Source organism: Falco cherrug, chromosome 7, assembly GCF_023634085.1.
Source record: "Falco cherrug isolate bFalChe1 chromosome 7, bFalChe1.pri, whole genome shotgun sequence".
NCBI lineage: Eukaryota > Metazoa > Chordata > Aves > Falconiformes > Falconidae > Falco > Falco cherrug.
The window spans coordinates 14,066,494-14,092,727 of record NC_073703.1 but is presented as its reverse complement, the minus strand read 5'-3'; the positions used below and the strand labels follow the sequence as shown (position 1 = coordinate 14,092,727).

Genomic DNA, 26,234 nt, shown 5'->3' with positions numbered 1-26,234 from the left:
AACACGCTGCAGCCCTTTCCATGTGCACTGCAGGTAACAGAAAAAAGGCAACTTAATGACAATGACCCCACAATTACACTTTGTAACCCCAGTTATTCTCTTAAGGCAGACAACTGCTTTATCTGAGCAGCACAAAATGAGGCTTTGACCCTCTGTTGTTCATTCCAGAATTCTTTTCTCCTTAAGTCCATGGTTAACTGTTCTCTTTACAGCATGTTTCTATAGCGACCAACTGCTAAATTGATTCTCAATACATTTCCCTTTCCACCTGCCTTACTTCAGACTTGGAAACTCAGAACGTTATTTAAAAAATATTCCAAAACCTGAGCCTCAAGCTAGTAAAATGGTATGGTAGACTACTTCATCACTAACTTCCCCAGCTCTTGAAACAATGCAAAAACAAATAAATGCAGTATTTATAGATGAAAGCAACATTCTTCATGGCTCACTAACAATTACTTGAAAAGCTAATACATAAAGGACCAGGAAGAAATTAATTCCCAGTACCTTAGGAAAGTATCAGACTACTCCTTTCAGGCAAGTATTTTACTTCTTCAGCAGCTTTTTGACTGTTTATTGTGCTTTGGTTACATTAACAGCACTTTGCTCCAAGCACAGCAGCCTTCCTAGAAAATAATAACCAAGATATGCCTTACATGAGGGTAAAGCACTGTGTTCCAGAACAGAAAGGGGAGCATGTTTTTGTAACACCTAACATGGCAATGAATCATCCTCCTAAGATGAAGACTAAAAACATTAAGAGGGGACTATAGTAGGTTAAAGTGAACAATTAAAAAAAAAGGGCCTCAGCTGGTTCAGGTTTTGCATATGCAAATAAACATTACGAGAGGGGAAACACAGAGTGAGACCTGAAGTAATGAGTAGAAAGATCAGGTGTATCTATCCTCCTGGAAGCTGCAAGCAGGAAGATATTAAACTGTGCTTTCTGGTAAATTGCCACTGCCAGTTATTGACAGTTGTCAATTACACAGGATTATTTAGACCGATGATACCTGGAGAAATGGGGATTTAGAACCACTTGGGACTAACAGGAGAGATAGGAATGCACTGCAGATGATAAATGGAGTAGATTGAAAGTAAAACAGCAAAGAGGCCAGCTTCAGAGGGTATAATTAAATACCCTTAATTAGCATATTAGAGTACTTTAATGAAACCATATACCTACTTTCAAAGTTGGATTTTAGAAAATAAATGCAATCGAGTGGATGAAAGACCAAGAATATTCTATGCCCTAAGACAGGCATAGAATTTATTCAGGTAACTTCTATGTTGCTGATGTTAAAATAATTATATAAAAAAATGCACTGACTGCCCACGTCTGTAAGCAGTAAGATATTAAATCATCATTAGACAGATTTTACTGAAATGGGTCAATGTATTAGGAAAAGAGGACAGTGCCTGAGTCAGTAGTAGGATTTCAAGTAGTTGAGTAATCATGCAGCTTAATGCACAAGGATAAAGCAGAGACCAAGTAAAAGGAGGGTAGCAACCAGCACCACAATGTATTTAAACAGGTCTAAAATTACAAGTTAAGTTTCATTTTGAGACAGGGCACATGAAAAGTTTTTTGAAATTCTTTGAAGAAGCCTCCTAGAATACCACAACGTTCTATTCTGTTAAAAACATACACTGGTGAAGAGTTAGGGATATTTGCTACCACAATTTTCTCAACAGAATGAAAGATATTTCACTGTCTCACTCATGAAGAAATCGTTGGCAGGTTAGGATTTTAATAAAAGATTTGAAGGAGCTAGGCTTGTATCAGTTTCGGCATTGACCTGTTTGGTCACGCAAGCTGCTTAACTCTTCTGTACCTCACTTTTGATGTACAATGGACCAGCAACTCCTGCCTCCCAGGCATTTCACCAGGATACATGTATCCACAACCAAGATATTATTGATATAATGGGAAGACTGCATGAAAAACTTTGATATGAGAGGCTCTCAGATATTACATATGGCACCCCAGCATTATTTATGCTACCTTTCTAAAATAATTTTGGTTACTCAAATAAATTCTCTGTTCCTAGCACATAACAGCTTTATTTGCCACAGTACTAGCTAATCCACTATTTTGATCTTAAGTGAGACAGGGCACTACCACCAGGAGAATTTAATTTCCACCCCTCTGCTTCAATTGCTACTGTGACATCCACCTGCTGTGGCTTTTTTTACACAATCACTGAGGCCCCAACTAAGTAATGCCTTGAGCAACAGAAGCCAAGGCTTCAATACGTGCCATCAATATTTCTGCTTCCTAAGAAACAAAGCTAAAAACCTACCAACTGCAACATGTTTTGAAAAAATACTGTATGATGACTGAACTGGACAGATTGAAGTGAGTCTTAAATGCCATATTACAATCCAGACAGAAGTAGTACTTGGCTTGGCCAAGCAAAAAATCAGTGTTATATACATGGCTCTCCCCTTGTAAATGCTACGGAAAACAGAAATGCAATAGGGAGGAGGGCACAGTGGTTGTTTTCCCAAGGACTAATAAACTTCCTAACCGAACAGTACTTGTCTTCTGATGGACAAGTGATGAATATGACAATATGACTGACTCACATTACATAAAAACGACAGCATAATACACAGAAGGCACCCTATTTGTCTTCAAGTTACTTTACTGATTAGGATGCCAAATGCCAGCTGAAGGTATTTAGGAAAGGCTTCAGGGAACCTCTGAGGCAGAAGCTAACAAAGACCAGGCAGAACATTTTGACAAGACACAGAGGGAACCAAAAGATTAAACTGGCCATCATCGTAGATAATCATCCCTAAAGACCAATGTACTTCAGAGACTGTACCTGCCTACCCAGCCCCTACCTCAATCTGGGTCTGAAGTAATGCAAAAGTGTACATTATTTCAATATAGAATATAATACATATAATATAGCACATGGCATTAGCTTCCAAAGAAATCTTCATAATGACAGTTACAGCATCCAACTCAGAATATAACTTCTAAATGCAGGATTTCTCAGTCTTTGGATTGCTTTCTCCACTCACAATAAGAAGAAGTTTAGGAAATGCGAAAAATACAAACCCACCACCGCCGTTTGCTTGCTTTGCCTTAATTTTTCTCCAAGACATGGTACCCCCCTGCTGGGCAAGAACAGATGAAACAGCAAGGAGTCATAACCCAAAACTGAACAGTAAAAGCCAGCCTCACATAGACTGAAAAGGATAAGTAAAGAGAGTCAACTGAAGCAATGCATGGCTGATCAAAAGCCTGAGAAAATATGGAGCCCAAATGCAAACCATTAAGCAAACAGCAAAAAACCCTGGAGACTTAGTTCTCCAAGCAGTGTCCAAACAAGACAGTAACATTTTTCGTAACAGCTTTAAAATGAGTCACCTTAAAGGAGCTGTCATCTTGACAAACACCAGTTCTCCAACTCTAAAAACAATGGTTGCAATATTTATGAAAACAGGAAGCAGAAAGAATCTCCTAAAGCAAAAGACTTTTGTCCATGAAAAAATATATTATGAGCTGTGAAGTCTGCACTGCATGAAGCTGGTAAAGAAATTTAGCTGTAACTTACGTATTCATAACATTGCTTTCCAGAAGAAGGTATGACAAAACTTAAGCAAAACTTCAGAACAGCTTTTCTTTTTTACTTTAGGTATTATTTTAGTATATGTGTGTATATATATGTATATATATATATAAAATTACAACCATAATAAAGATAGAACAATTTCAGACATCAGCAGTGATGCAGACAAAAAAGCAAACTCTTACCATAGACATGTAAGATATCACATATATTTTTAGGAAATACTAGTTAAATCCTACTCTGACATCCAAAGCATGATAAAGAGAGGTTAAGCCGCCTTCTCATTAGCCCTGAGACTAGAGTACAGTTGCCCATCTTGTTTCAGACTTCCTGTTCTGTTCTACAAATGAGACTGCTCAGTTCTCTACATGTCGGAATATTACTCATTTTTAAACCAAGCAAAAAATGCAACAAAGCCCTGTTTAAAAATAACACTCCAATAAGTGACTTCTAGGAACCCCCTTTTTTTTTTTTGCTAAAAATATAAACACAAAACAAAGTTTGATAATATTTTTTGCCCCTTTTATTAAAAACAGTCATTACACTTGATATACATTTGGCAAAGATAAAAAATTGTATCTCTGCTTTTCAGGAAACTAACTACAGACTACTATAAAGTGACACTGTGTATGCAACTACCAGGTTCTGGGTCGGTTTCTCATAGCGTAAACTTGATTTTGTTGCAGTCCTTCAGGCCATTCTGCTTTTACCTTGCCTGTATGATCAACAATAGTATATTGGCTTCAGGTATGTTTATTTTAGATGACATATGTGCATAGCGCAAAACTGCAGCCAGTACCTGCTATTAGACATTGAAGAGAATGTTCTTCCAAGGTCTTTACCATTCAGGCAGACTCTTCCTTTTGTACCACTTTTCACATTGAAGCTTGTCACTCCAAACCTTTCACTTCGTTAACCAAACTTGGTTTCACTAAGAAACAAGTTTTCTAAACCATTTGTTTAGGGACCAGGGAAGAGGAAAAATCTTACCAACAGGAAACTATCCAGAGAGGAAAAAAAGTCTGTAGTGACAGAAGCAGATACAGAGCCTCAGTAAAGGTGAGATTTTCTAACCAAACCTACACAAAACCCTCAACTACACAGCAGTTACATTAACAAGGGGGGTACTGAAAGAAGTATCTTTCCCCAATCATTACTCACATTCTCAACATGACCAGATTTACATTAAGAGACAGTATCAGTCCGTTTACCAAGATGCGTTGTCCCATTTCCCACTCTTTGTTTTAGGTCAACTGGAAGCTTCTTTTTTCAGTTTTTCTAAGATTTCATCTGGTGTCATTGACACCAAAATCTTCACCACTTTTTCACGTGATTTACCACCCTGGTTTAGACACACACACACAAAAAAAAAATCTTTCAGAGAATCACCACCATATACACATTCCAAGAAAACCTCACTGTAATGCCAAACACATCAGGTATTTTAAAAATAGTTCTTAAACCGTGGGTATGCAGGATTAACAGCAGTAAGTGATAGTTCATCAATGTCCTTTCTAGTTATTTGAAAGGTAGAAAACAATGTCTTATCTACTGTCTTTTTAAAATAGGATACAGGTCCCAAAGCACGCCCTGAAATGATGGTCTTTTTTTAGGCTAGAACAAAAAGCAAAGAGTGACGTTTCCGTAATTCACTTCTATCACCTAGAATCAAGACTCCAACTAACTTGCATTTTTGTTTTTTAAAAGTGGGTGTGTTTATATAGGTGTGTGTGCATTTGATAACTGCGTTTTCATATCTTTCTTCAGAGTTGTCTCCCATAGAGTATTAGTTACTCTTAAGCTGAATTCTTGGGTTGGTAATATCAACTAAATGAAAACAAATCACATCATATATAATCTAGAAGACATTCAGATTCATACAGCCGTTATTAGAAATATTATTGACCTGTTTTTTTATTAATGAAAAAAAAAGGCTATTTCACATAGGAACTGGCAAACCTGCAAACTCATTTCATATTGCCTGAAGACACAACTTTGATAGTATTCAGTAAATCATGAGAAACAAGTTGCTTGTTGATCTGCAGCCTGGTGAAAATTTTGAAAATCCCACAAGGGACACCCTGAAGGAGGAATAAGTCCTTAACACCACTATACAGAAATATAGCATGAGATTTAAAATTTAAAGTAGATTTTTGAAGCAGTCTAGCCAGCTGGTGATGAAAATCAAGGCCCTTGCACAGAAATCTGGTAACTTCAGTTTTATACTGGATCATTTCCCACCAATTTTCTGATTTAGGTTGGTTTTGTTAATGTCAGCACTTATAAAGCAAGTAGCATGTAAGAGAGTGACCGGTACCAAAAATCACTTGCTGTTTATACCTAGATCAGGACAGAAAAAAAATCTAAGCCACAGGTAAAATACAGACTTTACGACAAAACTTCACAGAAAACAAACAGTGGCTTGTGAAAAACAAACATTTGCATGTAATTATTCGGACACCATAGGTCAGAATAACTGAATCAAGGTCAGACAACACTGACCCCTTTTATGCTCAAGTCCACTTGACACTTATGAGAATGATCTAATTAAACCTGAACATCCCTGTAAGGTAGGAAAACAATGTTATCTGTAAAATGTTGATAAACAAATGAAGCAGTTTGCCCATGATTCACGAAAAACAAGACCCAAATCTTTGCATCTCTACCTTTTGGCAACATGCTGCTCAATTCATTGATCACATTGCCATTTACCACTACCCTTTAACAGACTTCTACAACTACTATATTAAACCAACAGACAAAAATAAAAAGCACCATTTTTCACTGTGCTCGTATGTTCATAAACTATAAATGAACGTGGCTGGAAAAACTGACTTTAAGTACAATGAATAAAACAAATTATTTATTCAGTGCAATGAATAAAACAAAGAGTTTCCACTCGCCAAAGTCAAGACATGTAAATTCTAACACAAAGAAACTCGAGGCCCAGCTATAATCCAACTGCTTATGTGTGCTCTTGCTTATGTGTGACAGTTGTCACAAATTTTTCACTCAAATACATGTTACTTCAAAAAAATGAATGAAAAGCTATTAATAAAATGCACATTCCACAAGTTTTGTGAGCTGCATTTGACGTGAAAACAAGAGAATCTTTGAAAAAAACAGAAAACATGAACCACACATACTTGGAAAATACATCATGATAATTGTTTTGACTCAAGATCAGCTGTGGCTCTTCATACACGAGGTTTGTTCTCAATTAACCATTCCATCAACTTGACTACACACCTTTACAATGACTTTTGGGCTGAACTTGGAGAGAAGCTCCCTGTACTCAACGAGCAGGTTTCAAAGTCTTGAATTTAAATTGCAGTAGGGCAAGACTGAAAGAAAGGTGGCAAAGGAAAATAAAGGAAGTACCTTCTCTAAAATTACTTCACTCTTCTTCACTTCTAGCACCTTAGAGAGGTAGCGACACAGCTCTGCATTTGCCTCCCCTTCTGATGGAGGTGCAGCAATAGCTACACCTACTGCCTCAGCTGTCACATCTGCAACAAATATTTTAAGGTTTTTAAGCTCAAAACATTCAGTTAACATCTCCTAAAAATGAATGTTTACGCCTTCAAAAGCATTTTAATTTAAAACCAAATAAAGTTCTAGATTAGCAGGTAACCCCATTTTTACACTTCACAAATTCCCTGAAGTTAAAACTATTAGCCAGGACAAAGCCCATCATCTGATACAACGAACAGTGAAGCCCTCAGACCTGGATCTGAGCGCAGCCAGGAATTCTCAGCCCTCACACAACCAGGGCCCTGTTCTGAGCCCCCCGCGCCACGCTGCCCGTTCTGATGCAGGTGGAGCCCAGCTCGGCACCACGTAGCGTAACACAAATCACGTCACCCCAACACAAAAAGCACGCTAAGGCAGCCTGCCCAGCGAGCTGCGCTACCATCACCGCTTTCCTTCCGTTGCCAGTCGAGCCTGGATACTCCACTACAGTCCACCACGTTTGTGTCATGCACATACCTGTGTAAAACGCAGGTTTGAGTTTGTGCATAAGCAACTCCGCATTTGTAGAGGGAGAATGTGTTTCATTAGCTCAAACGCCTACAGTTTGAATAAAACCGCACAAGCTCTTGCGATACAGAGCATGCACGAAATTACAGGTCACACTGAGGCGCTGCTCGAGCCCCTCTGCTGCAACTCCCCGCAAAAAAGCCCGTTCGGGAGCTCGCACCGCGCTCGCTGCACCACCTGGCCGCGGCAGGCCTGCAACCGCCGCGCTCTGCAGCTCGCTGCGGGGCCCCGGTAGGTTTCTGGTTGCTTCTGGCTTGCTGGGCTGTCTCCGTAGCGCAGGCGAGCGGGGCCGGCTGCAGGGCTGGCCAGAACGCGCAGCTTTCCCGCCGCGGCCTCCTCAGGCGGGACGGGCGGCCCGCGCCGCGCCTCACCGGGGGCACCCGGGCCCCGCCGCGCACAGCCCCCCGCGCCCAGCCCCGCGGCGGCGGCCGAGCCCCGCTCTGCCCCGCGGGGCACCGGAGACAGGCCGGGAAGCAGCCCCACCTGTGACGGCGCTGCACCGGGAGCCGGGCTTGGCCCGCACCGCCACCCTCACGCAGCCGTCGCCCGCCGCCACCACCGGTCCGGCGGCGGCGCCCGGTCCCGCGGGCTCCTTCCCGGCTCCTTTTCCCTGAAACAGAGGAACAGCCGCGGTCAGCGCGGGCGCCACCCGCTTGTCCCCCCCCGCGGGGCTGCCCGCCCGCACCTTTCGGGGCATGGTCCCGCCGCGCCGCACCGGCGCCGCCAGCAGCCGCCGGAAGCCGCCGAGCGCCGGCATGGCGCGGGGGGGCCCTTCCGCCAGCGGCCGCTGCCCGCCTCGGCCCGCGCCTGCGCGCTCCGCCGCCGCCGCTCGGGGGAGCCCGCCCGGGCCCGGGGAGCCGCCCCGTCCCCTGTGGGCTGGGCTAGGCCTGTGGTGTGAGAGCCGAGGCCTGCGCGACAACGGGTGTAGTTAAAGAGAAATTAGGGAAAAGAGGGTGGTATTCTTTTTTCCTCCTGTGTTCTCAAATTATTACTTTAGTATAACTTAGCAGAGGGGAGAGGGGTTTGTACATGAAGGCATTCTACTACTACACAAACATGGTATGAGATGCTGAGTACTATATACATACAGCAGTTGCATCAAATTAGTGTATGCAATCTGTAAAACTAGTTGCACACAAATAATCCTTAGTTCATCCTAATTTCTTAGTATTACAATGTCCAATGATAAAATACCATCGTTACAAGTCTTGTATTCTCGTTTTCACATTATACATTTTCTTATAGGCACATATGTATATACAGTGGCTATTTCCATAACCAGCTTTATGTTCCAAAACAGCCCTTCTGGATTAAGAGAGATTGTGGAAAGGTGGGTGTTGCTGAATTTGACTTTGTATTTCTTCAGTGCAGCTGCACTCTGAAGTCCTAAGTCCATTAATTCTCCACAGCTCATCCAAAAGCCAAGATGATAGCAATGTGAATCCAGCGTACTTCAGAATACTATAGTAGCAATTAATGTCCGTAAGGTGATTCCAAGGTCATTTCAGAAAAAAAGTGGAAGCTTGGACTACAGCAGCAGCTTTACTGTCCTTTGAAGACAGGTTGGGGAAAACATATGCAAGAAGTTCATAATGAGTAAGGATTTTCCAGTTCCAAAGAAATGAATTTTACTACACAAGAAATGAAGGGGTGTAAATACAGAGCCATCACAAGACACCGTTTCAAACCATCTTTTCAATATACAGAGTACTTACTCCACTTGACCATGAAAAGATATATTACATCCTGCCAATAACAATGCAGAGAAAACAGCTTTTCTGGTACCTCTCAAACAAATTGGTTATGCTTTCACACATTCATGTAATTTCACAGAATTTTTTAACTGCTGCCAATAGTGAGTTGAAGTCCACTGATATACTGACACATTTGAGATGATCATGTGAAATTATGTATAAAATATTATTTCTGGTATCTGTCCATCTTCTATTGATGTACCATTGTTGTTACCGGGTGAACTATAGAAGACAAAGCATGTTTTGCTAGCAGTAGGAGATTCATGGATCACTTTCTTCAAACCTTTTGTTCCATAGTGAGAATCAGGACCCTGAAAAACATCAGAAGAGATTAGCAACTGATTGGAAATGGGCAGCAAGACTCCCAAGATGTTGAAGTTCAAACACTACTAAGATTATTTTAATAGTACAAAATTTCTGACCCCACATCATGCAAGTTATATAGAAAAATCACAAACAGAAGCAAGTGTCCTATGTCTAAATAACAAAAAAAAGTTCCTCTGGCAGCAGATTTAAACCACTTTATTTTATCCAACTAGTAATGAATAAATACTTTCTAGTATTTCTCCTTGTCTTACAGGTTGTCTATATTCCTACCTAGTTCCCTGCCTCAGCTTCTTTTCATGTGCAACATTTTTTCCCCAACCCACTCAACCTTGACTTCTGTATAGGGAATTATATTTAAAAGGATATTAGAAGATTTTTTGTAAAACACTGAATAAAATTTGTCCATAACATTCAGGGGAAGCTTTCCTAGAACAAATAATTCTTTCCTATATTTCAGCACCAGTATTTAAAAAGTGACTGGGGGGGAGGGAAAAAAAAGCTTTCAGTTTTCTTGACTCTAGCTAGTGGTTAGACTATCCTTGATAAAAGAAATCCAATTTACATTTTGAAAGAGAGCTGCCAGATTAAATAATCTAGATAGTGCTTTTGCTCACACAAAAGCAGCAGCTTCCATTATGACTCAACCTCTTACATCAAGCCAGAAAATCGGAAGGCACAACAGATCCAGTTATGAATTCTGTGCTATGGCACAGAAGAGAGGTAGCAGTCGTACAGTTTACTGTAGACTTGAACTACATCCTTCATTAGCACTAAATTTAAAAGAAATTCAAGACCTAGAAGACACTTTCCCATCAGAAGACAGATAAAAGAGCAACTCTTGCATCAAAGTAACATTTTCTTTTGTACTGTTAGGATTCTTACTTTCAATGTTGCGCAAGCTGTGTAGCAAACTGTTGGCAAAATCTCTATAGGTTCTTTGAACATAACTCTGAACGTGCTGGCTGTTCCATCACAACTAAATCCAGTATCGTTTTGTCCTAGCGTTTGATTCTTCTCATAATCAATTATCTGTACAAAAACATGAAAACAAAACATTATTTTTAGGTTTACAAGCTTGAGAAATATTCTTACCGTGCACATACTAGAACTAGATTACAAGCAAACACTTGCCTACTCCACCCAGTTTAATTGCAAGGATAGTGCAATCTCAGAACTGCGAAGTAGGTGAAATTTCCTGATACCATTAGGGTTGACCCAGCAGCGTGCTGAATGATGGCTTGCGAGTTTTACATGGGCTGCCCCAACCTGTGGGCTAGATTCAACACTGCTCCAACCAGGTTATACGATCTTTGCTTGGGAGACAAAGAACAGCGCTTAGACCTTCAGCTTCTGACCTCCACATACTACACGTAATCCCGTACTTAGATCTGCTGATCTTTGTGTATCTACACGGCCCGCATGAGGGAAGGATGTTTGCTGGCTGCAGCTAATTTGGAAAACAAGTTTTTACTGATAATGTAAGAAGTCAATGACACACTCTTAAAAGAACTTGCACTGCGATGTTTTATACAATTCTATTCTATATTCAGAATAAAAACTATGCTCGCATTACATATTATTTCTTTTGCCTTCAATTTTAGCGGCGAAAAGGAATCACTAGTGAAGATACAGTAATAGCAGATAACTCATTTTTCATTTTGGGTAGCAATCCTGATCCATGCTGCAGAAGATGGATATCAGAGCTTCAGAGTAACATGAACATTTCTCATTATCACTGTGCTAACAAGAATCCCATCAATTTTAGTATTTTATTATGAAATTGCCATATAATTTTTAGTAGTGCACAAATTAGGTGAAGCCCTATTCTAGGCAAAATGTGCTCCGATTTTTTCCCCCAGCCACAATCAATAGCAATATTAAACAGTTATAACGCTGAAGTCCTAAGCCCCTTTCACATAAAAGATGTATTTGCAATCCACACTATCACTATTTTAAGATGGGCATTAAATGTTTAATTCTCTGAAGCTCTGCTAGTACTGATGCAGGTCCAAGAAAAGTAAAGACACAGGACTGAAATACTCATCTGAAAAGATGGTGACAAGAAAGTTTCAGTATCACCAGGAATTGGGGATACTTCCAGAATAAAAAGAAACTGTGCAAGATGGATGGCTTTATCTGAACCACAAAGGTACATCTGCCTTTCAGTATGGATCAGGAGCTTGTTTTCAAGTGAATCTCTTCTTCATTCCCACTTAATATGCTTCAGTTTGCCTTCTAAGAACTACATTATTTTCTGATGGAATAAACCCAGCAAACATTCTGAGGGAGCACACCAAATGCTCTTATCTGCTAACAGGAATTTAGCCAAGAGAATCAAACAAGAGTTAATGCAAAGTAGAAATGCACAAACAATGTGTAGCATAGCTGCTAGATCTTCAGTACCAACTCTTTTGTTCTGAAGACCCCATCTAGTACACTATGCTATTCATTTACACAGAAGTATAGTTTTAGAAAACCAAACTGATGGTACTTCAAGTCAAGGAATTTGAAAGTGAGTTTTTAAACTGAGGAATGCAGAAAAGCCAACCAATTCCTTCAAAACTTCATTCCAGATACATTTTGTTTGGAACAAGGTAAGAGGAAAGGCACAGCACTATTTTCTTAAGAGACAGACACAAAATTCCTACCCTTAAGTACAGGATGGTCAGAGAGTAGTAATCATCAAATAGGAAACAGAAGACAAACTGTCATTTAAATAGGATGCCCAGAAATGACCTGAAACAGCAGTTCCAGCACATGCCATACATCTATGAAATCAGATAGAGACAATGGAATTTCTGTCCCCAAAATGGTTACAGACTCTTTCTTCCACAAAATTTACCCCACACCTTATATACCGATGTGATAGTACCAGGTTACAAAATACACAGCACAGAATAAAACTGTGCCAGTCATGGAATGCTAATACCTTGTTAGAAAGCTTAGAATCAAATCAAAACTGATCTCAGCAAGAAAGAGAATTCAAATGGACTGAAATTCCGTATTAAAAAAGAAAAAATATATACTGCTGGAACAATATTAGAAGACTACAATCCTGATCAGAATACGTTAAGAGAGATCAATCAGGCTACAAGAGCAGGAAATACAATTTTAGTGGTGTCTTCAATTACCCACTCAGACCGGGCAAGTATCACATCAAGCCATGAAGCAGGGGTGACATTTTTAGATGCTATCATTCACCGTTTCATGGGCTTGCTAACCAATTGCTCAGTAGGAAGAAACGCAACCCTTGCTTTAGTACTGAGTGATGAGCAGGATCAGATCCAAAATTTCATAATGGAAACACTATGTAACAGTGTCCATTATATACCTAGAGACAATGCTCCCACGTGAACAACAAAAGCAAATCCGTAACAGCTGTGCTAAATTTCAAGAGAAAAATGAGGAAGCTTGTTCAAAAGAAGCTAAAAGGAACAATTAAGGAAATCAAATCCTTGTAAGAAGCATGCAGACTACTGAAGGACATTGCATGCCCAAGTACAGTATCAGTACGTATCACCTATTAGGAAAGGCTTAAGAAAAGGGGAAAAATGCTGGCATGGCTGATCAGCAAAAGGCTATTACTGGACATAAACAAGCAAAAAAGAGCATCCTTTAGAAATACGAAGTTGTATACAGATTAAAATAGGTCAAACTGACACGTTAAAATGTAAAATATAGAATTAGGCAGCCCAAAAGAAGGTTTAGAAACAGTTATCTGAAAGCATCAAAACCAATGTTACATCATTCTTCCAACACAGCAGTAGAAAAAAGCCTTATAGACGCTCCCTGGCAGGCTAAACAGCAATGAAGATACAAAATGAGTACCAGCAGGATAGTCTTCACATAGGAGCCTGGAGAACAGCAACACAAATAAATCATTTACCAGCAGAAGAAACTGGGGAGATTTCCATGCTGGGACAATGTTTTCAGCAAACCTAAAACTGAAGTAACTTTACAGAAGTAGTTACGGTTAACAGTAACATACAACCTCCTGCCTAAGACTGAATCAGTAGCAAATAAGATGTCAGTTTTCCCCAAAAGCTCTAGGCAAGGACAAGCCCCTAAGCCCCAGCACATGTACCAGGAGAACGAAGAACGTAATGAATACCCGACCAGAACAGACAAACGGTCCAGTGCACTCCAAAAGCAGCAAGAGGAGATGCTGCTGAGGGTAAGAACAGAAGTCTGGACTCTGCTGTCCATTGCCCCAGCACCCACATCTGGTCTACTAGGGGTGCTACAGTGTACATCCCCCTTCTGTTCCTTCTGGAATCTTCTAATGGATCTGCTGTTGATGAATGAACATGTTCAAACACCACCAAATTCCAAACAGCGTATCTGCTTCCTGAGGCAGTATGTTAGTATCCTCTGCATTAAAAAAATACCCTGATCTGTTTTGATCTTCTGCTAGTATCAGGAAGAATCTCCTGGTTATATTCTGGGGTTTGGTGAACTGAACAAACAGTTCTGCATTTACCTTATCCACTGCCCTCGTGATTTTAGCAGCATTGCTCACACTTCCCCATAGCCTTCTCCTCCAGAAACTGAAGAGTCCTAGCCTTTTTGGACTCCCCTCATAAGGAAGCAGCTCTATCCCTTTAATCATTTTAGTTACCCTTTTCTCTACCTTCCACTTCTACTGTGTGAAACTGGGAACTGCACAAATTACTCAAGATGCAGGCATACCTTGCTTTCATACAGCAACACAATGTCACCTTTTACCTTGTTTTCAGTATCTTCCTGATGACACAGCAGCTTTTTTAGCAGTCACTACATGTTATGTCACTGATTTCAGAGAGCTGTTGGACAAATCCAAGATCTCTTTCCTTAATTACTAGAAACATTTATTAACGGACAGACTTTGTGCACAACTGAACACATTACAAAGCTATGAAATTCCTCTGCAGAAACCTTACAGGAATTCAAGGTTAGACTGGGCAAGTATCCTGAGGAAAGCTTCGCCAGGAGCTACTAAATAGAGAAAATAATCTGTCTCGGGAAACACCTATACTGAAAATGATTGAAGGACAGAGGAATACAGCAGAAAGGGAGAAGAGTTTCATATTGTTCTTACATTTCCCTAGTCATCTGCTTATGACCACTGTTGGGGGAAAACCACAGATTAGATTTCTGGGCTATCAGCTGCTCTTAGCCAAATACACACTAAAGCTTTTGCAAGTACTACAAGTGTAGTTTTTGCATAAGCCTATTTAAATAGGCTATACTATACCTGTATGTTAACTTGATAGTCTGTGGGTCCATGAATAGATCCGTATAATCCGAATCCCACTATGGAAATTCTTCTATTAACTGTGAACCTAGTAAGACACAAGCCAAGAAAGGAATTTATACAACTGTGATAGGTGCGTTACCTTATTTCCAGTTAAGCACGAAAAAGACTCCCACTGAAGAGTAGGGAAGTAAACTAAAAATGACTTTTTTTTTCCAATAACTTTCTATTTAGATTTCAATAGTAAAAAATACATTGTAAGGTATCAACTTTATAGGTTAAAGCTTTGCTAACTACCCCAAGATACTCAGTATGACTAAACAAAAAATGAACAGATTCTTTTTAATATCTCTGAAATAAAAACAGATCAAGACTTGGTATTTTTAAAAGAAATATGCAGCTAACACCTAATCACACTAGAATACACCCAATCCTCCAGGACTTCGTTTTTTGCTACTTTCTACTTTATGTGCACAACAGCTGAAGTTATTTTTAAAAATACAGAAAAGATCAAACATGCCCAAACAGAATCAGCATGATTGTTACTCTATCTTATGCCAAGAAGTTGAGAAATTTGTTTGTTTCTTCCCACACAGTTCTCTGTTTCTCCTCCTGATAGTTTCAAAAGCCATACCTAATTCGATCACTTGTTCCACTATAGCCCCAGCGACTCTCCACTTGCTGGAACCTGTTAATGCTGCATTCTTTTCCTCTAAGGCAACATCTTGGTCGGTCAATATAATCTACTTTAGGTTTAGGATTGACAGTAAAATGCAGAAAGAGATTTACTACTTCCCTATCTGACAAAATTCCAGATTGAGCAGGACCTGTGAAAAGAAAAAACTTCTAAGATGATTCAAAGAATTACTTTGACTGTTTTATTTAAACCACACATATTTGCAAACTGAAGATGACAATAACATTACACAAATGAAAGCATGTTGGAAATCACATATTTTATTAGTACAATATTAATAACAGAATAACGTGTTAAGCATCTAAACACTCACAAGCAAACATCGCAGAGATATCACCTAACATTAAGAAAAAGAGCCCCAAAACCCACCTGCTGCAAACTCTTCAATAGTCATTAATGGAAAACGGATTAAGGAAAGAGCTCTTCCAAGGACTTTTTGTTTGTTTCCAAATGTCGGAGGCAGTTGTTGTCTTTGACATTCTGCTTCTGCCCAGCGAACAACAGCTCCGAAGAGTCTACTTTCTCGAATACTAAGGGTATCTCTTTCTAGAACTGCACATAATGTGTCTGAAGAAAAAAAAAAAAGTTAACAGATTTAGGTCAGTTTTCATCCAAACCCGTAACTGCTGCACATGAAGTAAGCTTGAAATGTTATATAAACACTAAGAACATTGGTAATAGACATCAAAGATAACTTATGTATAAAGAAATCTCCCAATGGTGTACAGATTCCAAAGTAAAAAAAATAATTTTCCTGCTAGGAAGGCAGCATATGAACTTCCTTCCTGATTCCTAAGTGTGTTACTATATATAATCTATGCAATGACAATCAGTATCCTAAAGAATTTCTATGGCTAAGGCAAGATCAAAACTGGAAGTGACCAAGCGGTGAATGCACACTACTGAAAAAACAAGTTGTTCATAATGACACTCATATTCTCATCCGAGTAGCCACCTGTCATTCTGGATTAACTACAGACACAAGCAGCAGTGGTGCACACGAAACCAGTTTAAAGACGCATGAAAGTCATCTTAAACATTGACTATTTGCCACCCACAAAGCCTGAAGGTGAAACACAGGATGTGAGGCAAGGTACTCTCATGTGTTTTGCAAAAGCGAGTTTTCTTGTATTTCTTACTTCTTCCAGCATTTTATGAGTAACAAGTACGAAAAGATTATCACAGAACACAAGCCTGAAAAAAGATGTGCTTTCATATTCTGAATCTTCTGTTGTTTTTTGGAATTTTTATATGCCCTGAATTTAAGCAAGGCATGTTTACAATCAAAGAAAATATCATATTGGAAAGTCAAAACAGATTGGGACTTATCAAGAGTAGAGATGAACACTCATAGTCTTGGTACAAATCTCACTGAACACAAGTTAACAGACTTTGCTTAAGTAAAGAAACTTTAAGCAGCTGGAATACCTTCCTTCAGTCTGAGTTTTTCACACAGTCTAGCTGAATTGAGTAAAGCCTTAGAAACATATAGTAGCACTCAAATTAAGTATGCAAATTTACAACTGCTAGCTTTTCATACAAGGGAAAACATAGAAACCAGCAGTTTAGATATTTATTTCTTTTAAGCAGATTTCATAAGTTGTACCTGATGGGTGCAACTCTGAATAGAGAAGTACCATGCAGCAACAAAACAGTGATTCCCATTACACGTGAAAAGCAGGTGTGGATCCCTCAGGGAGGAGGCACAACACTCCGCAAGTGAAAGCTCTGGCTTTAATGAAAGTGTAGTGTTACCACAGTGGGAGCCTCCGGACACTGCCATTAATCAAATGGGACCCCAACGCAATGGAACCCTGCTCAGGAGCAAAGCTCAAAGGAAAGCAGTGCAGGGGTGGGTAATCAAACCTGCACTGATTAACATATCATACATATGCAATGTACTATTTTGCTCATTAGCAAACTCACCAATGTAATGCAGGTGCTGTTTTAATCCTGAGATCCACAGCTGGCTGTCACATTGGTGCGCATGCAAAGGTGGGTGCAGAGGAGGGGGAAAGCAAACCACCCCACGCTACCATGACAAGGAGGTAAGATGTGCTTGGGACCCTACATACTTGGCTAGGCAAGGTGAACTACCCCAGGTTACTGTAACAAAAGCCTTCTCACGTCCTACAATTCCCTTCAGAATTTAATGCTTACCTATATCAATATCAGTAAAGCCTTCTGCACTTATTGCATCCATAGTACTTTTGTCTATTGTGTCAAGACAAAGACTAGCGAGCTGAGGTTCATCGAACAAACGAGCCTAAAAAGGTAAAGAAACACATCTTAAGCATAAATTGACAAACCACTTACCTTAAAAAGCAAGTATTTTTACTCTAGTATAGATCCAAATTAAAATAGGTTGATTTGTTTAGGTACTCTTTGTGTTTATACCTTAAAGAGCACTTAAATTTTCAAAGTAGTACATAAGGAGAACTTACTAAATGCAAATTTTCCTTCATGCTTATGGTTTAATATTGGCAATATAACTAAAAAAAAAAAGTACGCATCAAGTCCACTGTAGTGAACTGAAGCACAGTCTTAATAAAAAACAGTTAAGAGATTCATGCAAATACACTGTAGAATAAACTGGCTCCACTTGAAATGGCCCAGTCCATTGCATATGGAAAAAAAGGAGAGAGAGAGAAAGGAAAAAAAACCCCCTTTCCTCCACATTAAGAAGCTGAGTCTGTAAAAATGCTAACAGACCAACAAGACATTTTCCTACATAAATGAGACGATGTGATAGCAAACCCACTGTGAAGTAATTTCCCACCAAATACAGATTTTCCTAGTAAATAAAAACTAAGCTTAAATTTACCTACTTGAGTAAGCAGCATAAAGGCATTATCTGCTCGGAGGTGCTTCGTTAGAAAATCCACACAATGTGCTTCCAGGGCTGGGACTGCATACTTTTTAGCAGTGTATAAAGTAGTCATGACTGTTTCTGGACCAATTTGAACTTCATCTGAGTAAAGAAACCTAGAAATCAACACACAAAACAAAACATATCTTGAGGAGGGCACTCAAGCACCACATAACTGTCTCTTTGCATACAGCAAACAGGTCAAAGATTTGCACTGTGAACATGCACCAGCTGACCATGTAGCATTTTTACAAATTAATAAGCTAGGTAAAGGGGTGAAGAAAGGCTATTACGTTAACCTAATGGCATACATTTGTTTTAATTATGTATTACTCCTTAAGACTGATCTGGCTGTACTAGTTATACATAGCTACCAAACTGTAAACAACAGCTGAGCTGCAGAATTACTGAACATACGAATGCATACTCTTTTGATTCACTAGAAGGGCTGTACTTCTAAATATCAATACGTAACCCTCTACGGCTATATTACTGAACTTAATTTACTGACTGCACACTAGCTTCCCCGCCATGAGGAGAACAGTGTCAATGACTTATACTGTGACAACAAGTCAAAGTTACCATTCTGTAGTGTTCAGAGGATAGAGAAAAGGGAGCAATATTCTAGCAGATGACCTTGACGCTTCTATTCCTGCCATAGCAAGACATTCTGGCTTGCCTCCACTGTTTGAGGCTAGACGATTAGCTGCAATTTTAGCATAAGCTGAGAACCAAAAGATAGAAGCCTCCACCAAAACCAGGGAAAAAAGCCTGTTTCCTGAGCAGCTGTTATTCGAGACCAGAAAAGATAAGATTTATTTTAATGTTCTGTATGGAAAAAGATGACTTTTTTAAAATAATTTTTCTTACAGGTGACATTGAAGATAATCTTCGCAACATTTCACCAGTTTTTCAGATAATAATCAAGAATAGCCTGTGATTTACAAAAATACATTTGTCTCAACACACACACGATTAAACATAATAAACCAGGGCACATTAGCAAATGCAGGAATTCCACAATGAAGACCAAGCCTTTCCTTCATATTTCTTAAAATTTTTTGTTCAGAACCTCCTGGAAACGAATGGCAAGCAACAGAGATGAAAAGGCGTGTTTAGAAGGGTTTTAAAATGTAACAATATGAAGTTTGTATATAACAGAAGAAACCTGTGAAAGTAACAGACTCAAACAACGGGGAGATCCAAGTAATAGAAACCAAGAATTAAAGCCTCAACTGAAGTTCTTCACTGTATTTCTTATACTCCAAAAATAATTCTAATTCTCAGTAAGTGCTAACACAACTAAATATGGCATTCAATATTAAATTTGCTGCCACTTACCAACAGGTACATATTTACCATTACAATACTCCAATCTATTCAAACAGTCAGCTCTCACATCACTTAGAAAATGTGATATTCTAGATTAATTCTTTAAACTGGATTTACATCAAACAGCTTTGAGATAGAAAGTTTAATTAAATGCCAGCTTTTTTTAGTGAAAGCTTCATACAGTTCTTTTAGAACTGATTTATGAAAGCTATGAATTATCTGTTGATGAGAATGATGGGCTGCCTTGCAGGTCAAAATTAGTGACAAATTTACTTTTAAAAACCTGAGATCTCATAAGTACAGAAGCACAAGTACACAAGTTTGTATACCAAACTGGCAAGTTGTTCATTAAAGCACTAAGATAGTGCTATTAGATTTTGCTTTTGAGATTTAGAAAAATCTGTTTTAAATGCCCTAACCTTCCCCGTATGACTTTTTAGGAGCTTGAAGACCAAATCACACAGGAGCTGAACATTAACAGGCTGTAAAAAACCCCAGCAGTATCATGCAAATTACATTACAAATTTTACTTAATTAAAAAAAAAATAATCATCAAGTTGTTTTTGGACTATGATCTTGATTTTATTCCTTAAGTTGGTTCAATCTGAAGCCAATGAACTGACACACCAGAGCAGCTTATCTGGCTTGTGGTTCACTTTCTGCTACACCTTCTTAAGAATCAGGCTGCAGTTCCAAGCTGCACTTTTCTGATCCTTGCTTTCCCAAAAATTTTGCAATTTTTTCCTCACATGATCCAAAAAAAATTATGTGGCCAAATGACAGGAAGTCAAATGTGGCAATGGGACATATACAGGTTTTTCATTCATGTGAGATCTAAGAGCTACTAGATGTTTTTTCATCCTATGAAGGACACACTTGAGGCTCTATGCTCAATCCCTCCCCTGCCATATGGCTAGATATACATTAAGAGACACCCCCCAACCTAAAATGCATCCATGACAAACTAACAGGACTTAAGCAATGAAAGTTCTGACAAAAAGTTTGTACAGCATCTCAAAACAGTAACCAAAACATCAGAAAGGTATCAACACTATTTTCAGTGCAAATCCAAAACATAGGCCTGTACAAGCCACTATGAAGAATTTAACTTTATCCCAGCCAAACCCAGTACATTTTCCAACCCTTATTGCATACCAGTTACGTCATGTTCAGGTCCCACACTATCGCAACATATCCTCATCAACCACCTCTCCACCCGTAAAACGCCTGTAAAATGTACATAAATATCCATAAAACATTCATTGAGTTCATTTGGTCTATGACTTTGGGCTCCATCTGTTATGATAATTACTCAGGACAGGAGAGATGGTGTGTTGCATGGAGTTACTGGGCACTATTGACCTCATTATCTGTTTCTAGACATCCATCGTCAGTGGGGCATAACAACTCACAGTTACATACTCTGAAACTGAGAAAACTCATGACAAGAAGTGTCCAAATACGTTAAGATAGTCACACTGTCATTTTTTTGTATTTACTATTTACAGTTTTTGACAACACCAATACTTTTCTGGGATTTTCAAAGCCAAACAGTATTCTTTTGCAAATACAAAAAAAGTGTGAATTTGCAAAGTTAAAAGGTAGCTGTAAAAACCATGAAATACGGTAATAAAGTACATTGCTCTAGGATGCTGTATAATCCCATTTCCTGTAAGTATACAGATAGATGATAATGATGCATTCATGTACTCATAGAAGAGGAACTCCCTTCTGCCTAAAAATCCCTCTGCTCACGTGCCAAGAACTCTGTCTCACTGTTAACTCTCCTATTTGTGGCATGCCTGAACCAGCACACCTTTATGTTTATACCACTATTTTTCCTTCACTTAAATCAGTGGGGCTCAAGATCACTTACCCCTCCCCCTTGCCTTCTTCCCTCTATTCCTCTTTGAGAGACTTATAGAAACAACCTATTTAGACATCGGTTAATTTTACTGTCATCCAGGATGGGGGTCTGTGTGTGGGTGTGTGTGTATGTGCACAGTGGAAGAACACTTGTAGCGACCAAAACATTTTTTCCAAGTGACCACTCGATCATTCACTTTACGTAAGTCTCCCAGACATTTTATGCCACTTTTCTTTACTCTCAGCACTTCTTTCTCCCCTAGTCTTAGCATCTTCCCAACAGCTGAAATATTTTCACCATTATAAAAGCACATAGGAATCTTTTTCCAGTTAGTCATGACTGGACCCCTTTATGTACTGCTTGCCAAAGTCCTTTGCAAAGACATTTGGAAGACTGACTGCTAAATCTGTGTGATGTCGTCACTTTCCTTTATACTATGATCAAAGGACAAGTTAACATACTGTTAAATGTGAATGAAATTTTTAAAAATCTAATGATTTTTTTTTTATTTGATTTTATTTTTTAAATGAAAATAAAAATGAAAACTGAAAGCAGAATTCTACTAAGAAATTTAATTTTCTTGATCATTGCTATTCAATTTGTACATTTATAAACGTACAAAAAAAAGCTTTAATCGGGAAGCAGATTCTGACTTTGTGACTGATACTATCTCAGCTCTTAAGGATTTATCTGTCAAACTACTGAGGTAGTAAGCTGCTTATAAAAAACTCCTGTGTCTCAGGTTCTAAAACTCTTAAGGCAAGAGGAATACTGGATGATAAGCCAAAACACACAACACAGTCATTTCTAAGCCTTTGAGCTCAACCAACTGTTCCTAAAAGTTCTCTCACCTTCCCCAGCCAATTTTAAAAGGCTCCCCTTCAGCCATCTTTACAGTTAGGATTTTAGTACACAGACAAGCACAACTACCCACCTTTCTCTAGGTGGGGGGGGAAAAAAAAAAAAAAAAAAGGAAACCCTGAAATGAGAATTACAGTGGTACTATCAAAGACTCAGTCCATTATTTTAAAATACCTTAACTCTAGAAATTTATTAGAGTCCTCTGTCAGAAAAAAAGTAGCAACTGTAGCCCATTTTAAATTGTGTACAAATATATCCAAAAGAAAAATAATTAAAAAAAGATGTCACACTACCTTGGTGACTATCAGATGTTTAAATTGTTCTAACTACCTTTTTCTTCCTTATAAATAATTCTTGAATTACCATCTGTTTTGTGACAAAACACTAACACTGATAAAAGTTTACATCACCAGACAGATACAGACGGAATTTTAAGAGAATCAGAGAAATTTTCATCAAAAAATCTTGTCTTTTGACTTTAATTTACAAGCAGCATTTGTTGTAAAGTAATCTTTATGAAGATAATAGTAGATTTCATAAAGTAGTTCTTTATGAAACATGTCAACTACAGATAGTACCTAACAAAACACGTAAGTAAACAAAACTGGAACAAGCTGTGGAACACTAAATAATGGGTAAAATATCCCTAAAAGTTTTTGCATCACTTAAACATTTCCTTTACCTTGATGTTCATTTGCTAAGTATATTCAAAGATGCCACCTTAATTTCTAGCCAATACACTTCAAACTGGTCTTTACAATGATTAAAGACAGGTCCTATAAAAAGCAACCATCACTATCTGACAATTTACTAATGACAGACAAAAAAGACCCAACAGTGCAAGTTGTAAGTCTTGCCTCCTCTGGCCAACACCAGGAAAAAAATAACAGGTTGTCTTACAGTTGGTATACTTTCAGGACAGTGTATACAAGCATGAAGTCATCCAGTACTGGTATGTAATGAGGAAGTTCTCCTCAGATATGTTTTTAACAGGGCGTTGCAATGTGTATTTATGCCAATACAGGCTCAAAATACGGAATGTGGAAGAATGTTCTATAAAGCTGCCATGTATTTCCTACGAAAGAAGACATTAAACCTGAGATGTTTCAACAGTTCATCAGTCTGGTGATATTTAGACAAGATACAAGTACAATCAGTTTACTTACGTAAGTCCCCTGGCCATTACGTACTAGCAGCTCTACCAGCACAAGATGGCTTTTGTTTGCTTCTAACATCTCTTCATTCATTTCTACAGCTTTCAAATACCACCTTCTTATCTTTGCTTAGAACTCTCCTGTTTCCGTGTTTATACTTTTATCCAGACAACCTTTTTCTCCCACCATATCCACTTTCACCATCCAGTGTTTTTTCCACATATATATAGACAAACACATATACGTGCACATTTACTTTTAACCTGGGAAACTATTTAGCTTGAGACACACTTACCCACTGTCTCCCACTCTGCTACAGAAACTTTTCACCTTGCCACTCATTCTTCCCTAAGAATCCGCAAAATAAACACAGTTCATTTGCTAACAGCAACAGAGAGACATTGCTGCTGCATGGTGGTTTGCTGGGATTTTTTTTTTTAATTTGGTTGCTGCAGCTCCTGTGTCCATGATTACTAAAAGGACTATGTGACTCTTCCTCTCACTGTTCTTACCTGTTAGGCCTCAAAACAAAGAGAAAGTTGCTAAGACTTTGGAGCTTTTTCCATTACAGAAATCTTGGAGACACTACATATTTATTTCCAGGCAACATTATTACTTGCTTCCCAAACGTTCATTAAAGAAATCTGTTTTGTATATTTTATATAGGTTTTACCCAGCAGAAGAGTTTCTTTGGGAAAAAAACTTAAGGTTAAGCAGTTTAGTTGTATTTATCACACCACAGCCTGACGCACAAAGAAACTGTCAGTAATTGTTTCCATGAACACCATAAATTTTATTTACTAGACCGTATAAAAAGAAATGGTAGATAAACTCATCTGTTCCGTTAGCAAGAGAATTGGCAAATGGCAAATAAACTCAGTTCTGTGAGCATGAGAATCGGCAGATCCTGTTCTGCCCAAATTAGAAATCACTAACCTATTTTACATGCTTTTTGCCATCACTGCACTCATGGTCTCACTTGGGTGGTTTGAGTTTAGAAATCAGTTAGTTACTACTGTCCCCTCTACACCCAAAAGCATCTGAAATAAGTGTGATTACAACGGGTATTATGCTAGTGAAAAGATATAACAATTTATTACCACCGCTGAAAAAGAAAAGTGGATGAATAAGATTTCAAAGTAAGTAGCAAATGAAATGAAAAGGTTGGTACGACGGCCTCTGCCCCTTCTTAGCCATGACCAGACGAAGGATGGGTAGTTGCAACACTCAGAGGAACCACGGATTCCCTTCATCTTACTTAAAAAAAAAAAAAAAAAAAAAAAAAAAGAGAGGAATCAAACAGCCAGACCAGCCACCTACCACCAGCAGAGAACTTTTCTGAGTGGACAACGCGCTGCCCTAGAATGAGGTCACTTCTCCCGGGAAGAGGATGCAGAGGGAAGAGCAAGACGGAGCCAAGCGGTGCTGGCGGGCGGCGTGACCTTGCGGTCCAGCCCGCGGGGCGCCCGCGCCTTTGCGCGGCATCTCCCTCCACCGGCCCGGGGTACGACAGGGCTCCGCGGGGAGGGCAGCCGGCGGCGCCGAGCGGGGAGATGACTCCGGCGGCCGAGGGCGGCGGGAGGACGCGCCCGCCCCGCAGCCTCCACCGCGCCCGGGGCCGCCCGCCCGCGCCGCAGCCCCCACCGCGCCCGGGGCCGCCCGCCCGCCCGCCCCGCAGCCCCTACCGCGCCCGGGGCCGCCCCCGCCCCGCCGCGGCCGGACCTCAGCAGCGCCAAGAAGGCGGCGGGCTCCACGTCGGGCAGCTCGATCTCGGCCGAGGTGGTGGCCATGCCGCCGTTGAACATCGCGTCGAAGACGGCGCTGCCGGCCGCCAGGACGAAGCGGTGGGCGGGGATGCGCTGCTGGCCCGGCCCGGGGGGCGCCCCCCCACCCCCGCCGCGGGGGCTGCCCTTGCCCACCACGAAGTGCACGTCGCTGAGGAGCTCGTTGGAGAAGAGGAAGGCGAAGCGCTCCCGCAGCGAGCCCTTGGTGGCCTGCCAGTTGTACAGCGGCTCCCGCTGCAGCACCGCGCCAGCCTCCACGGCGGCGGCGGCAGCAGTGGCGGCGGCGGCAGCGCTGGCGGCGGCGGCGGGCGTCTCGGCGGGCGTCTCGGCGGGCGCAGCCGCACCACCCCCGGCGGCCGCCATCACCGCCCTGCGGGGCCGGGCCGGGCCGGGCCGCTCCGTCCGCCGGCGGCACGCGAACCCCCGCCGCGCGCCCCGACGTCAGCCGCTCGCCGGCCCTGCGCCGCGCATGCGCCTCCGCCTCGCGCAGGCTAGCGGGCGGGCGGCAAGGCTGTTGCTGCCCGGCTGCTCCGCCCCGGCGGGCGGCTGAGGGGCGGCTGAGGGGCGGCTGAGGGGCGGCTGAGGGGCGGGGCGGGCGGCTGAGGGGCGGCTGAGGGGCGGCTGAGGGGCGGGGCGGGCGGCTGAGGGGCGGCTGAGGGGCGGCTGAGGGGCGGGGCGGGCGGCTGAGGGGCGGCTGAGGGGTGGCCGAGGGGCGGGGCGGGCGGCTGAGG

At 40.7% G+C, this 26,234-nt stretch overlaps 2 protein-coding genes across 7 annotated transcripts; both read right to left on the bottom strand.

Moving 5' to 3' along the window:
* Positions 1–4,084: 4,084 nt before the first annotated feature.
* C7H15orf40 (chromosome 7 C15orf40 homolog) lies at positions 4,085–8,427 on the bottom strand. 6 transcript variants are annotated; one of them, XR_008733263.1, is made up of 5 exons: positions 8,311–8,427; positions 8,109–8,235; positions 6,966–7,093; positions 4,796–5,665; positions 4,085–4,606 (listed from the first exon to the last, which is right to left on the bottom strand). XR_008733263.1 is itself a non-coding variant. In XM_055716861.1 (5 exons), the coding sequence occupies exons 1-4, from the start codon at positions 8,380–8,382 to the stop codon at positions 5,552–5,554; spliced, it is 441 nt and encodes a 146-aa protein (XP_055572836.1). In that variant the 5' UTR covers positions 8,383–8,427; the 3' UTR covers positions 4,085–4,926; positions 5,544–5,551. The 6 variants fall into 6 exon arrangements, 5 of the variants coding, with proteins under 5 accessions (XP_055572836.1, XP_055572839.1, XP_055572835.1 ...); XM_055716861.1 differs by having other exon boundaries at positions 4,085–4,926; positions 5,544–5,665; XM_055716864.1 differs by having other exon boundaries at positions 4,796–4,926.
* Positions 8,428–8,584: 157 nt separating this feature from the next.
* On the bottom strand, positions 8,585–26,033 carry BTBD1 (BTB domain containing 1). The gene is made up of 8 exons (XM_055716850.1): positions 25,442–26,033; positions 18,465–18,621; positions 17,797–17,902; positions 16,006–16,203; positions 15,574–15,766; positions 14,940–15,027; positions 10,589–10,735; positions 8,585–9,690 (listed from the first exon to the last, which is right to left on the bottom strand). The coding sequence occupies exons 1-8, from the start codon at positions 25,864–25,866 to the stop codon at positions 9,532–9,534; spliced, it is 1,473 nt and encodes a 490-aa protein (XP_055572825.1). The 5' UTR covers positions 25,867–26,033; the 3' UTR covers positions 8,585–9,531.
* Positions 26,034–26,234: the final 201 nt, after the last annotated feature.

What these genes read in the sequence shown, in the direction of transcription:
- C7H15orf40 (XM_055716860.1), bottom strand. Translation starts at nt 8,382, where the DNA reads ATGCCGGCGCTCGGCGGCTTCCGGCGGCTGCTGGCGGCGCCGGTGCGG. An exon ending in GCGGGACCATGCCCCGAAAG is followed by an intron (nt 8,236 to 8,310) that starts GTGCGGGCGGGC and finishes CCTCTGTTTCAG; the next exon opens with GGAAAAGGAGCCGGGAAGGA. An exon ending in CCGGTGCAGCGCCGTCACAG is followed by an intron (nt 7,094 to 8,108) that starts GTGGGGCTGCTT and finishes TATTTGTTGCAG; the next exon opens with ATGTGACAGCTGAGGCAGTA.
- BTBD1 (XM_055716850.1), bottom strand. Translation starts at nt 25,866, where the DNA reads ATGGCGGCCGCCGGGGGTGGTGCGGCTGCGCCCGCCGAGACGCCCGCC. An exon ending in ACTATCAAGTTAACATACAG is followed by an intron (nt 10,736 to 14,939) that starts GTATAGTATAGC and finishes GTTTTTGTACAG; the next exon opens with ATAATTGATTATGAGAAGAA. An exon ending in CAGCTTGCGCAACATTGAAA is followed by an intron (nt 9,691 to 10,588) that starts GTAAGAATCCTA and finishes GATGTTTTTCAG; the next exon opens with GGTCCTGATTCTCACTATGG.